The sequence below is a fragment of the Salvelinus sp. IW2-2015 genome, linkage group LG30, assembly GCF_002910315.2.
Source record: "Salvelinus sp. IW2-2015 linkage group LG30, ASM291031v2, whole genome shotgun sequence".
Classification (NCBI taxonomy): Eukaryota; Metazoa; Chordata; class Actinopteri; order Salmoniformes; family Salmonidae; genus Salvelinus; species Salvelinus sp. IW2-2015.
Window position 1 is genome coordinate 20,501,093 of NC_036869.1, and position 14,292 is coordinate 20,515,384.

Below are 14,292 nucleotides of genomic sequence, written 5' to 3' on the forward strand. Positions count from 1 at the left end.
GTTGTGCCTTTTAAATTTTGAGAAATGATTCCTTAGTTGTTAATTTTCCGTTTTCTCTTTGACTTCTCAAACACCAAACCCTGGCCTGGTCTGTTTCGCAAGCGTTCCCGGAAGTCTCGCGACGTTGTGCCTCTGGGTTTAGAAACTTTGTGCCGTAGTCTGAGGCAGCCATTTGGTTTTTTTTGCAAGGAAAATGCACTGTTGGGTCTTTTGAGTGGTTGCAATATCAGTGTTACTGTTTTCTAAAGAAGTGTGGTTGTCCAGAAACGGTCTGCAGTCTTGAAACCCCAACGCACATATCTCTTGCCTCATATGGCTTCCTTACTGAGTATTCCATGTCCACCCCCCCCAAATATAATCTGGGCCGGGTTACTGTCAAGTAACTTTGTGCTAAAAGGGTTTTATGAATTAATTGATGATCTGGTATTGGTAACGGTAACGGTCGATTGCGGTAGGAATCTAAATGATAGATTCACAACAACAAAAATACTCTAGACACTAGCAGGAAAGCAATGTCTTCTCTGCCTGCCTAACCCCTTTCCTCCTTTCACACCATCTTTTCTCACGTCCCRCCAGGTCAAAAGCAACAGCATGGTGGGCGGTCCCGACCCCTACCTGAAGGAGTTTGGCATTGTGGTGCACAACGACATGACCGAGGTGACGGGCCGAGTCCTCCCAGCGCCCATGCTGCAGTATGGGGGCCGGGTGAGTACCGACACTGGGCGGGACTGTGGCAGGGTGAGTACTGGGGCACTGGGCTGGGTCAATGTTTCATGGGAGGGATGGGCCATATGTGTGTGTGTGTGTGTACCTGTGTGTGAATGAAAAGGGTGAGTGGGCTACTCAAGGGGAGGAGGATGAGACTTCATGCCACACAGCACATTTTAATTAAATTCAATAACCCTTACTGAAAAAAACTGTCTTCTGGCAAACGGTGGGTAAAAGCTTTGGCCAATTTGCCGCAAATATGCACCAAGCTCGTATTTTCACATGCAAACAGTTGCAACTTGTGAATTTTTGGCAAACAATTCTAGGAAACTTGTGGCGAACATTCAACTTTTTGCTGCAAACTTGGTATGCAAATTAGATCAGGTTTTTGGTTACTGTGTGTTAACATTAAACTCTATCTACATAAACCAAATCACATATAGGTCTAACTTTAAATGAACTTGCTTCTCACAGAGAACTAAACTAAACATACTAAATATACTAGACAATGTCTTAGGAGATAAAAATAAATCATCATGCTAATGAAGAAAAGAGCAAATTGTTTCATCTTTTTATGTAGCTACATTTACATGAGAGAAATGTGAACACTGGGAATGTTGACCGTAGGATTTTTAAAGGGGCAACTACAGAATTTACATGAGCCAAGTGATAACTGAGCAATATCTTGCAACCAATGCAATTTAAATACATTTAGAGAACTAAATCAAAACCAGTTCAGAACTATTGCCTTTTTGAGTGAACTTTGGAGATTGCTGCTCTGTGGAAGTCCTTCATCCAAAGCTTGTTGAATGCATGAACTGAAACAATCAAACACAAAACAAAATTAGGATACTAAAAAAACGATTAGTGAAAACATTGTCTATTTTGGCATCTTAAGATAGACTGAGGCTAATGGTCGGGTTTGGCTTTGGAAAAARGGGGTCAGCTGTGACAAATTTGGCTTGATGTTGCAATGCTTCTCAACAATGTTTCTGCCTTGTATAAATGCTATAAAAAGGAACATTGTAACTAGCATAAACTGTGACTTAGGCCTACTAAATCTACCATTAAATGTGTGGCCAACTGTTCCTCGAGATCCACAGTATATAAGATTTCTCTCCAGCCAAGCCTCAATACAACTGATTTAAAACTAATAAATTAATTATGATATTCAATCTAGACTGGGGACTTCATCATTTAAGAGACAGTTGTCTACTAGTTGTCGTTTCTCCCTGACTCAGGTGTGTATAAGACTTGGGTGGAAGATGAGCAACAAAAGCAGTTCATATTATTTTTCCAAAATGAATTATTGCCTTGAAGAAGCCTTGACCTGGTGCACACATACATTGAGTCTACAAAACATTAAGAACGTTCCTAATATTCATTGGGGCATGGACTCCACAAGGTGTCGAAAGCGTTGACTCCAAGTTGGCTGGATGTCTTTTGGGTGGTGGACCACCTACTACCATACCCCGTTCAAAAGCACTTCAATATTTTGTCTTGCTCATTCACCCTCCGAATGGCACACATACACAATCCATGTCTCAATTGTCTTGAGGCTTAAAAATCCTTATTTAACCTGCCTCATCTCTTTCACTCTATCCCATAAAACATGACACTGCTAACTAGGCATCAATTAGCTAGCACATTTCACGTTTATTAGGAAGTTTAATGAAGTTGGACTCATTCCAGACCACTTTGTTAGGTAGCTTGGTTTCCATTTCCCAGCAGATTTTTCTAATCGCCCTGATTGGTCATCAACGGTTACTGGTCTTGGAACTCATGTGTTCCCCAGAAACGGCTTCTGGTGAACTGTTTGCAACTAGCAGCAATACATATTGTTGCCACAGGTTTGCCACCGATTCAAATAGAATCTTGAGAGAATTGTTTGCCAGAAAAAAAAACTCTGGCGAGCTGTTTGCCAATAGTGGCAATAAATATTATTATTGCCAGAGGTTTGCTGCGGATTTACCACAAACTTCTGGCAACATTTTGTGGCACACTATTTAGTGTGCCTCAAATTTGCCACCAACTTCTGTAAAGTTGCCGCAACAAATTCCTTCCCACATTCCTCAAAGGCATTTATTATTGTGTGTGTGTGGTACCAGTCATAAGTTTGGACATACAGTTGAAGTCGGAAGTTTACATATACCTTAGCCAAATACATTTAAACTCAGTTTTTCACAATTCCTGACATTTAATCCTAGTAAAAATTCCCTGTTTTAGGTCAGTTAGGATCACCACTTTATTTTAAGAATGTGAAATGTCAGAATAATAGTAGAGAGAATGATTTTAATTCAGCTTTTATTTCTTTCATCACATTCCCAGTGGGTCAGAAGTTTACATGCACTCAATTAGCATTTGGTAGCATTGCCTTTAAATTGTTTACCCGGGTCAAATGTTTCAGGTAGCCTTCCACAAGCTTCCCACAAAAGTTGGGTGAATTTTGGCCCATTCTCCTGACAGAGCTAGTGTAACTGAATCAGGTTTGTAGGCCTCCTTGCTCGCACACGCTTTTTCAGTTCTGCCCACAAATTTTCTATATGATTTAGGTCAGTGCTTTGTGATGGCCATTCCAATACCTTGCCTTTGTGGTCCTTAACCCATTTTGCCACAAATTTGGAAGTATGCTTGGGGTCATTGTCCACTTGGAAGACCCATTTGCGACCAAGCTTTAACTTCCTGACTGATGTCTTGAGATGTTGCTTCAATATATCCACACAATTTTCCTACCTCATGATGCCATCCATTTGTGAAGTGCACCAGTCCCTTCTGCAGCAAAGCACCCCCACAACATGATGCTGCCACCCGCGTGCTTCGCGGTTGGGATGGTATTTTTCGGCTGCTAAGCGTCCCCCTTTTCCTGCAAAGATAACGATGGTTATTATGGCCAAACAGTTCTATTTTTGTTTCATCAGACCAGAGGACATTTCCCACGATCTTTGTCCCCATGTGCATTTGAAAACCGTAGTCTGGCTTTTTTATGGCGGTTTTTGAGCTTCTTCCTTGCTGAGCGGTCTTTCACGTTATGTCATATTAGACTCGTTTTACTGTGGATATAGATACTTTTGTACCTGTTTCCTCCAGCATCGTCACAAGGTCCTTTGCTGTTGTTCTGGGATTGATTTGAACTTTTTGCACCAAAGTACGTTCATCTCTAGGAGACAAAACGCATCTCCTTCCTGAGTTGTTTGARGGCTGCGTGGTCCCATGGTGTTTATACTTGCGTACTATTGCTTGTACAGATGAACGTGGTACCTTCAGGCATTTGGAAATTGCTCCCAAAGGATGAAACAGACTTGTGGAGGTCCACAATTTTTTTCTGAGGTRTTGGCTGATTTCTTTTGATTTTCCCATGATGTCAAGCAAAGAGGCACTGAGTTTGATGGTTGGCCTTGAAATACATCCACAGGTACACTTTCAATTGACTCAAATTATGTCAATTAGCCTATCAGAAGCTTCTAGAACCATGACATCATTTTCTGGAATTTTCCAAGCTGTTTAAAGGCACAAGTCAACTTAGTGTATGTAAACTTCTAACCCACTGAAATTGTGATACAGAGAATTATAAGTGAAATAATCTGTCTTTAAACAATTGTTGGAAAAATTACTTGTCCTGCACGAAGTAGATGTCCTAACCGACATGCCAAAACTATAGTTTGTTAACAAGAAATTTGTGGGGTGGTTGAAAACTAGTTTTTATGACTTAAACTTCCGACTTCAACTGTGCCTACTCATTCAAGGATTTCTTTATTTGTACTATTTTCTACATTGTAGAATAATAGTGAAGACAMAAACTATGTAGTGACCAATAAAGTGTTAAAGAAATCAAAATATATTAGGTTCTTAAAAATGTTTTTAAGAGATGCTAAGGGCCCTGAACACTGGAGGAACTTCTATTCATAGCTAGAATGATCTGATAACATCTGGGTCCCGTATCCACAGAGTGTCTCGGAGGAGGAGTGCTGATCTAGGATCTGTCCATATATTCACTATGCACTAAAAAGCATAACTTATCCTAGAGCAGCAGTGACACTCCTACTCTGAGTATCCGCTTTGTGGATACGGACCCTGAGAGCGAGAGATAGATAGATATATATATTAGCTTTAGAAGGAGTTGATTGAATAACACATGGCACCTAGGTGTGTATCAGCAAAGTTTGTTGTTGTTATAACTGGAAGGGTGGTAGCCTGCAGTCTTATCACAGTGTAAAGTATTTGCTCATCTGTAGAATAGACAATTCTGGGCACGTCTTATATTGTACAGTGTCTATTCCATACATGAACGTTCTGCCCTGTTGAATAAGCTTCCGGTGCGGTCTAGTACGTGGAGGTTTTGCCTGCAGGCTACTTGCATTGGGATGGACTGTGTGTAATAGGAGCTTATGTTAGAAGTTGCCTCGAACCACAGATCTAGGGTCAGATCCTCCTACCCCCCCCCCCCCCCCCCARCCTAATCACCCCCATTAGTTGTATGTAAAAAGATCTGACCCTGTATCAGTGGGAAGGTGCAACTTCTTCTACCCGCACCATGTGTGTGGTGCAGGCAGGGAGCTGGGGAGTTGTATCTGCTGTGTCGGCTGGTTAAACCGGGGGGTTCACTAAGAGCGTAGGGACTCTCTCCGCAGAATAAGACKGTGGCCACGCCCAACCAGGGCGTGTGGGACATGCGGGGGAAGCAGTTCTACGCCGGGATAGAGATCAAGGTGTGGGCCGTGGCCTGCTTCGCCCCACAGAAACAGTGCAGAGAGGACCTGCTCAAGTGAGTGATCTGCCCGTCAACATGGTAGACACACCATCGCCCTTTCTCTTTTCCTATTCCCACAAATCTCTGTATCCCTGCTTAGTCTGTGTGGTGATCATTACTCATTTAGGGCAAAATCCAAACTTAAGATATGTGGGCTTATTAAAAATATTATGTACATCTTCCATTGATGTATGCATACTAGTTACGCAAATATATCTTAAGTTAGGATTTTGACCACAAAACTTCAACTTATTGTTCAACAGTTTGAATYCAGTYTTCTGGSTCTAGACTAGATTCCCTGAYGGTTTGTTCATGGTTTTCTAGGAGCTTCACAGACCAGCTGAGGAAGATCTCGAAGGACGCGGGGATGCCCATCCAGGGRCAGCCGTGTTTCTGTAAATACGCCCAGGGAGCGGACAGCGTGGAACCCATGTTCAAACACCTCAAGTTGTCCTATGTGGGACTGCAGCTCATCGTGGTCATCCTGCCCGGCAAAACCCCTGTCTACGGTAAGAATCAMTTTCATACTACTTTAGTTGGGGAAATCTATTATMTTGAAAGAAGGGCAAACTAACTTCAACTAGGTTGTCCGTCTCTTCCTAGTGTCTTTTTTTATGCATTTCCTCTTATGGATTTGTATAAGATATTTGATCAAATATAATTTGAAAATGGTGGTAGGGGAGCAAACCCCCCTCGATTTCCACTAGTGACTTGAGGAACACTAGTTTACTCCTCATGCTTAAAATGTTAAGAGAACCAATCTGCTAGCTARTCTTTTTAACTTGCKTTTGAGAATATTAGAGCTAAATTACTTTTCTGTGTCCCTATGGTCCTGGTGCCACAGCGGAGGTGAAGCGGGTAGGAGACACRCTCCTGGGCATGGCCACTCAGTGTGTCCAGGTGAAGAACGTGGTGAAGACGTCCCCCCAAACCCTCTCCAACCTCTGCCTCAAGATCAACGCCAAACTGGGTGGCATCAACAACGTCCTTGTGCCCCATCAGAGGTGGCAACCACACACACACATACTCATTAAAGCTCCGGTTGAACCTCACTCGTATATACCGACAAAATATAAACACAACATGCAATTTTAAAGAGTTACAATTCGAATAAGGAAATCAGTAAGTTGAAATAAATTCATTAGGCCCTAATCTATGTAATTTCACATGACTGGGCAGGGGTGCAGCCATGGGGAGCCAATCAGAATGAGTTTTTCTCCACAAAAGGGCTTTATTACAGACAAATACGCCTCGGCCCCCCCCAGACGATCCTGCAGGTGAAGAAGCTGGATATGGAGGTCCTGGGCTGGTGTGGTTACAAGTGGTCTGCTGTTGTGAGACTGGTTGGACATACTGCWAAATTTTCTAAAATGATGTTGGTTGCAGCTTATGGTTGATAAATTAACATTAAATTCTCTGGCAACASCTCTGGTGGACATTCCTGCAGTCAGCATGCCAATTGCACGCTTCCTCAACTTGAGACATCTTTTATTGTCCCCAGCACAAGGTGAACCTGCTGTTTAATCGGCTTCTTCATATCCCACACCTGTCAGGTGGCTGGATTATCTTGGCAAAGGAGAAATGCTCACGAAAACGGATATAAACAAATCTGTGCACAAAATTTGAGAGAAATAAGGTTTTTGTGTGTATGGAAAATGTCAGATTTTTTWTTWTTTRTTATTTTATTTCAGCACACGAAACCAACACTTTACATGTTGAGTTTGTGTTTGTTCAATGTAGTATACTCAAGATTGTGTCTCGCTGCAGGTGATGTTGTTCTCACGATGGTCTTCCAAGCCTTCATGGCTTTGAAGAAATTGCCTAAAGGCCACACTGATGCAGTACAACTGTGAATAAAACAGCCCACTGCTTAATCATCAATGAAAGCGCTATACACCCACACAACATACAATTGCCTATCCACATTCTGTTATGTCCATAACATGTCAATCAATTCTCAAATCTATTGTGCCGAAGACCTATACCTCTGCTCTAAGAGCAAAGCAACACTCATGCATACACACACACACCTGTATGTTTGTTTTATTGTCATATCTTTAAAAAATGTAAATAATGTAAACGTCTCCCTACCTCCAGACCCTCTGTGTTCCAGCAACCCGTCATCTTCCTGGGGGCGGACGTCACTCACCCTCCAGCCGGCGACGGCAAGAAGCCCTCCATCGCGGCGGTGGTGGGCAGCATGGACGGCCACCCCAGCCGCTACTGTGCCACGGTGCGRGTGCAGACGTCGCGCCAGGACCTGTCCCAGGAGCAGCTGTACAGCCAGGAGGTCATCCAGGACCTGACCAACATGGTGCGCGAGCTGCTCATCCAGTTCTACAAGTCCACGCGCTTCAAGCCAACACGCATCATCTACTACCGCGGCGGCGTGTCCGAGGGCCAAATGAAACAGGTGAGGATGGGGTGACTGGGAGGGTTTGATGCGTGTCGTTTKGGTTCGTTAGGGTTTGTGGGTTTTCAGTTTTGACTCTGTTCTGAATTGYCCATTGAATTACATTGCATTATGATTTCTCATTTTGCGTCGGTGGCTGCTTATCCCTTTAAAAGGTTAAAAGGCGCGGCCCCTCGCACCCCAGCAAAACCATGGTCTCCTATCAGTGTTGGACATTGGGCATTGACGGTTCAATACTGACTCAAAGTATATCCAGACGGATCTCCCTCTCCAATTAACCCMGTCTCTACAACTTGAGATATCATGTATAGAAAAAAAGGAAAGAAGAGAACAAGCTTGGTCCCTGGTGATTTGTGCCACAGTGCCCTGGATATAACATCTCACTGCGTTTACACAGGCAGCCCGATTCTGATCTTTTGCTCAATTATTGTTTTTTTGACCAATCGGATCAGATCTTTGGTCGATAATTTGGCGAAAGATCATAATTAGGCTACCTGTGTAAARGCAGCCAACTTTGCCTCAACCAGAGAATCATATCAGTTCATTTTTCCATGCAATGTGAATCTCACTGTTTCTATGTCTGTGTGGGTGGCTGTGTGTGTAGGTGGCGTGGCCGGAGCTGATAGCCATCAGGAAGGCCTGTATCAGCTTGGAGGAGGACTACCGACCGGGCATCACCTACATCGTGGTTCAGAAACGCCACCACACCCGCCTCTTCTGCTCAGACAAGACCGAGAGGGTGAGTGGAGACCCATGTAGAGCAGGGGTGTCGAACTCAATTCCTGGAGGGCTGTGTCTGTGGTTTTTGAAGGAACTTCCTAAGCAATTACCTTTTCAAATGATCGATCAAGTACATGGGAGGAGCGAGGACACCCAGCCCTCCGGGAATTGAGTTTGACACCCCTGATGTAGAGGGTGCAATTAACCGCAGGTCTAGGATCAGATTACCCATCTGTAAACCATTTGTGGATGAAACGTCATCTGTACCAGGGCTTTGGCAGTGTTTCAATACTTTTTAAATGCATCTCTCAAAACTCCTATCTTTGAAGTAATAGCTGAGCTGACATTTCACTAGATTCATGATTTAGACCCACCCGAAGTTACAGACGGGTTGTAGAGCGAGTTAGCCCCTTTTCAGCTAGCACCGCAGCATATGCAGTGTCTTTAATCGCAACTATCTCCCCCTACAGGTTGGAAAGAGTGGCAACGTCCCKGCCGGAACCACGGTGGACAGCACAATCACCCACCCCTCCGAGTTTGACTTCTACCTGTGCAGCCATGCTGGGATCCAGGGCACCAGCCGGCCCTCCCACTACCACGTCCTGTGGGACGACAACTGCTTCACGGCCGACGAGCTCCAGCTGCTCACCTACCAGCTGTGCCACACCTACGTCCGCTGCACCCGCTCAGTCTCCATCCCCGCGCCAGCCTACTACGCCCGGCTGGTGGCCTTCCGCGCCCGCTACCACCTGGTGGACAAAGATCACGACAGGTAATGACGAATGTGGCAAGGCACATGGCCAGAATACTGAGGGGTATCACAGATATACAGTGCCCTCTGTAGTTATTGGGACAGTTTTCTTTTGGCTCGGTACTTCAGCAATTCTGTTAGCATGTCTTGGGGGTATGATATTTGTGTGTCTAACTGTCTCACTCATCATTATTCACGATTTATTCAGGATTATCCGTAATCACGGTAGCATCCACATTAATGTAGAAGTGTTTAGAAATGTATTATATATTGGTATTTACAATAAAAGTGACTCCAAATTGATTAATACATTATTTACCATTCATTTATCTTGGGCACAAAATAATCTGAAACGCGTCCAAAACAAACAGCAAGTCCATCCGACAAATTCGTTGAGTTTGTCCCAGTACTTTTGGTCCCCTAAAATGGGGGGACTACGTACAAAAAGTGGTGTAATATCTAAACGGTTCACCCGATATGGATGAAAATAACCTCAAATTAAAGCAGACAGTCTGCGCTTTAACCTCAGTCATTGTATCACTTCAAATCAGAAGTGCTGAAGTACAGAGCCAAACGGGGAAAAAAACATGCTTCACTGTCCCAGTAATTACAGAGGGGACTGTATATGAAATGTTATTTTAGCCTGAACACACACTAATGGGCTGTATTAGCTGCCCTATATGGTAGATTTATATCTGCAACATATTACGCATCTTGCTTTACTGAATATAKKAWTMTTGTTTGGCATGTTGATGCAAATAKATTCTGGTAGATTTTGTTCAATATGACCATAGTTGTAATGGTGGAACCAAACAGTTGGGCTTTTGCTTCTGTTACTTTATCYTGTYTCTGACCCCTTTCTCTRGTCCTGTCCTGCAGTGCGGAGGGCAGCCACGTGTCGGGCCAGAGTAACGGTCGGGACCCCCTGGCCCTGGCCAAGGCAGTCCAGATCCACTATGATACCCAGCACACCATGTACTTCGCCTGAGCCACGCCAGCAATGGGTGCAGTTCTGTCCCTTCTCTCTCTCTCTCCTCTGTCTCTCTCTTTTTTTGCCAGTCTCTCTATCTTTCTCTCTCTTGCGTCTTGATCTGCACCAAAGCGGTTCGAAGCCAGTGAAGTGTGCCAATGGAGTATTTTCCTTTTCGGGGAAAAACGACATCCGGCGTTCCCGATCGAGCCGCCTTCTACCAGCAATCCGGCACTGAGAGACCGTGGGGTTTCCAATGTACAGAGAAAGCAAATACACGCATACACAAGTTGAGCCATTTAATTTTTTTCCCGTTTTGAATGTCTTTTTTTTGTAACACTGAGCAATGGAGCGGACTGACGCCAATCGTCAGTGGCAGCTCTTCTAGCTAAGCAGGACTCMGTCTACTTTTTACCTCAAAGCCCTTTGGGTGAAAATCTGTCATAAGGTCTTGGGTTGGTGGGGGTCATGGGGGGGTATGTATGGAAACATGGGTGGGGTGGACCTTTTTTTGAGAATATATTTTTTTCCTTTTATGATCATGTTTTTCCTTTCTCCTTTTCTTCAGTCTTTTTACAAGCGAGGTCACCTGGGTATCCATACCCATTACTCTTTCTTCTCCCATTTAGCGAAGAATAAGTGTGTTTGTGTATATACGTGTGTGTGTGTCTTTGTGTGTGTGTGTTTCATGGCAGGCCACTGAATTGTAAAGGGAAAATCAAGGAGATAACTGCTGTAAATGCCTCAGATTTGATGTTTTTATATTCACACATTACATATATATATAAATATTTACATCTATAGAACAGATTGAACTATACAGGCTTCACAGAGGCCGGTGGGTGTATGTGTAGCAGTAGCAACCGTGGTTTAGCCGGTGTGGCTGACTGGGCGTTGGGACCTATTGAATGGTTGAGAGCTTCGTGAGGGTTTACGGCATTGGGCTAAGCCGCCTTAGTTGGTGCCCCGTGTGAGGAAGGGGATCCATCCCTTAAACTGGTTTGTCACAACGGTTATGACATTGTTGGGGTGGAGCATGTTTTTTTAGCAAGGCGCTAGTCGTCTGAATTTTTCAGAGCAGGAAACACATTCACTTAACTTTTGGGGTTTCCTTTGCTACCGGCCAATTCATTGCACTTACCGGGGACGCTAGGTAAGCAACAGAGGGCACTCTCTCTTACCTTTTATGCATTTATACATACAAATCAAAAAGCAGAATTTGTAAGAGTTTAATATAAAACTGTTTTTGTGGCTAATCTTAACTATTGTTCAGACATAGTTGGTATATTTGATGTTGTTCTTATTGTTGTTGTTAATGTTCTTATCTACAATTATGATAATTATCAGACCGGCAGCAACCAGATGTGTAGTTAGGAGATCAGTGGCTGGGTTTAGAGTTGGACACTTTGTAGCATTCTGGCCTCCGGCGTGGGGAGGCCCAAGGTGGGGCCTCCGGCGTGGGGAGGCCCAAGGTGTATCAGTTTATGCGCCCTTCTGCTCCTCAGTTATGTAGTAGTTTATGGTAGTAGTGAATGGTTTGGCTGTGTTCTCCAGTAGGGAATATCTGTGTTGATCTATCACTGTTACTCCTGACTGGTAAAACAGGAGGCTACCGTCAGTGCTCATCTGGTGAGTATTGTTGGCAGCAGGGGGTTTCGGTTCGAATGGATGAAAGGTGACAATCAGGGCTGGCATTAGGAAGAAACTGGGACGGACAGTGGTAAAAAGAGGTATGCAATAGGCAATGAGTTACATTTTTAGAACTTCATAATGTGTTTCTATGATAGTTTGTGTGTATTTGAACAAGTATATCTATCCATGTCTAAACTTCTGGTATTTTTTAATGAAATAATGTTTTGAACACCAGATATGAACATGAAGCATAAGCACTGCCCTTGGATCTAACGACACCTGACCAGTCACGACCGCGGTTAAAGATACAATTTAACCACAGTCGTGGTAATGGTTGTGCATAACTCGCAGTGAGGATGGGGCGGGGGGGGGGGGACGACGGCGGCGTGCACGCCTCGTCGGGGGGGTCGGCTCAGCGAAAAACCCTTTTGTAATAAACCATCCGTAAAGCAGCAGGTTTGCTATGAATGAGTTTTGAGCGCCTACCTGTCGAGGGCGTGGGCGCTTGCCTATGGGAGGGGAGCATGGTGGCGGTCCAGGCATTGCATGCAATAAGTTTGAGGGGCGGGGCTAAACTGTTGTGGAGACGTGCACTAGTTTCCCCACGTGGCAAGGGTGCTGCGTTGATTCAGCCTGGTGTGGTCGTCTGCAGAGTGTGTTCCTGTGGGTGTGACCAGACTGGAGCATTGTCCAGGATGTGGGTGTGGTCTCCTAGCAGGGGATCCAAAGGCGTTGATTACTCCCCAGTTTTGAACATATTATCATTGCAAAGCAATATTAACCCGAAATCCAGTTTTCGAATGAGGAAAAAGCTATAATTCTTCTTGTCGACGTGGCTGTTGGTCTGCTCTCTATCGCTGTTTGTGTTTCTGTAACTTGTTTTTTGCCTGTATCAATCAGTGGGAATGTGCATTCAGTGGACTACTCTTTAGGCTCTGAGAATAAAAAAATAAAAAAAGGTAACATTTAGACTTTGCTCGCCTGCATGCCAGAGTATTGTCTCAAAAAAATCTCTTTAGAATTATATTTATTAAGAGACAGGAGGAAAATATGGTAAATGTTTATGAATTTAGTGAGACTGTTATAGGCTAGCAATATTGTCCACTCTCAAGACGTATTTTAAAGATTCCTACACAAATGTCAGTAAAAAACGGAGGCACAGGCCGCTAGAGGCTGAGCGTTCGAGCCTTTGTGTCGTGGCCCGAAGACAAACGAGGTACTTTCTTCAAAAGTGGGCCCGGTAAAGACTTGAACTCTCGCCCACGCACAGGCCTCAGTGTAGCGTCCATTTAGGCCTCCACTTCCTGGTTTGTGCCCCTGCCACGCCTCTTGGGGCTGTCCTGTCTCGTGGCGCCACCCTGCTGGCCACCCACACAAGCGCACTTCCTCTCTGTGGGGGGCCTCGGCCCAAGGTGTCCACGGCCACAGGAATACCTCCTTTTTAACCTTTTTAAAGAACCATTCTTTCTGTGCCCCGTTTGAAAGAGAGCATGATTTTATTTTTTAATTCCTCTTTGATATAATGACTACAGGTTTGTTATTTGACATTGTGTAATTTAATTTTCTTCTTTATTCTGGTGTGTAGCTCTGCTGTTTTTTCTGCTAGTGGTCTGAGCTGTGTGACTGTCCAATAGCAATAGAAAGGTACCCTGTCTGACCTGCTGGGGAGGGGGTGGGGCTTCCTCAGGCCCCTCCCACAAAGGCGCCTAATCACTCGCTGTATTGCTATGTGACATGTTGAAAACCTTTTTTATTTTTTTTATTTTATTTTTTAGCCTGCAGGGAATATTTGTGTTATTGTGCAAAGTAATAAATTGGTATTTTATGCCTATATCATACGCTGGTGTTTCCTCTCTTCATTCCTTTATTGCTTTTTACCCCAACACCACACATGACACAAAGGGCAAATGCTGGTCTTCTGCTCCATTTACAATGTATAATAAATGAGTTGCGTGATTACAGGGCTGCCACTCTAGAGAATTTKATGTACAGTATAATAGAACTAGTCCACAATCACAACTAGATGTACTACATTAATCTGTCAGTAGATGGCGGCATTCTCTCAATGAGCAGAACCGGTCACTTACCAGTTTACTGGCTGAGCAATAGCAGTCTGAGGAGATGGGACTCCTGAAAACCCCCCTCTTTACTCAGTTTAGGTTAACAAAAGATAAGACACTCATTTTATGACAACGCCACTATCATGTACCAAAGATCAATTTTAAATCTGAAGGCAGCATTTGTTGACTTGGACAATGTAGTCAGCTGATACAACTATCTTGGAGATGATTACACTAAATCAGGGATGTCCATCTTGAACAATTACTGCTATTGCGTGTGTTAGGGTGTGC

At 44.0% G+C, this 14,292-nt stretch overlaps 1 protein-coding gene and 1 non-coding gene across 5 annotated transcripts in view; both read left to right on the forward strand.

Annotated features, from left to right (window-relative positions):
• The window catches only part of ago4 (argonaute RISC component 4), a 29,070-nt gene extending 15,291 nt beyond the window's left edge, over positions 1-13,779 (forward strand). For 2 of the 4 annotated variants that reach the window (XM_070436170.1, XM_070436171.1), the window contains exons 10-17: positions 577-738; positions 5,337-5,470; positions 5,780-5,964; positions 6,300-6,459; positions 7,553-7,868; positions 8,473-8,607; positions 9,059-9,360; positions 10,219-13,779. In XM_070436170.1, the coding sequence (XP_070292271.1) occupies positions 577-738; positions 5,337-5,470; positions 5,780-5,964; positions 6,300-6,459; positions 7,553-7,868; positions 8,473-8,607; positions 9,059-9,360; positions 10,219-10,327 (1,503 nt within the window). In that variant the 3' untranslated portion in view covers positions 10,328-13,779. Of the gene's footprint in view, positions 1-576; positions 739-5,321; positions 5,471-5,779; positions 5,965-6,299; positions 6,460-7,552; positions 7,869-8,472; positions 8,608-9,058; positions 9,361-10,218 lie in introns of all 4 variants that reach the window. The other 2 variants (XM_023975630.2, XM_023975634.2) reach the window with 1 other exon arrangement.
• On the forward strand, positions 7,218-7,301 carry LOC111955402 (small nucleolar RNA SNORD35). Its single transcript, XR_002876119.1, has one exon. It is a non-coding gene; the product is annotated as a small nucleolar RNA SNORD35 (small nucleolar RNA).
• Positions 13,780-14,292: the final 513 nt, after the last annotated feature.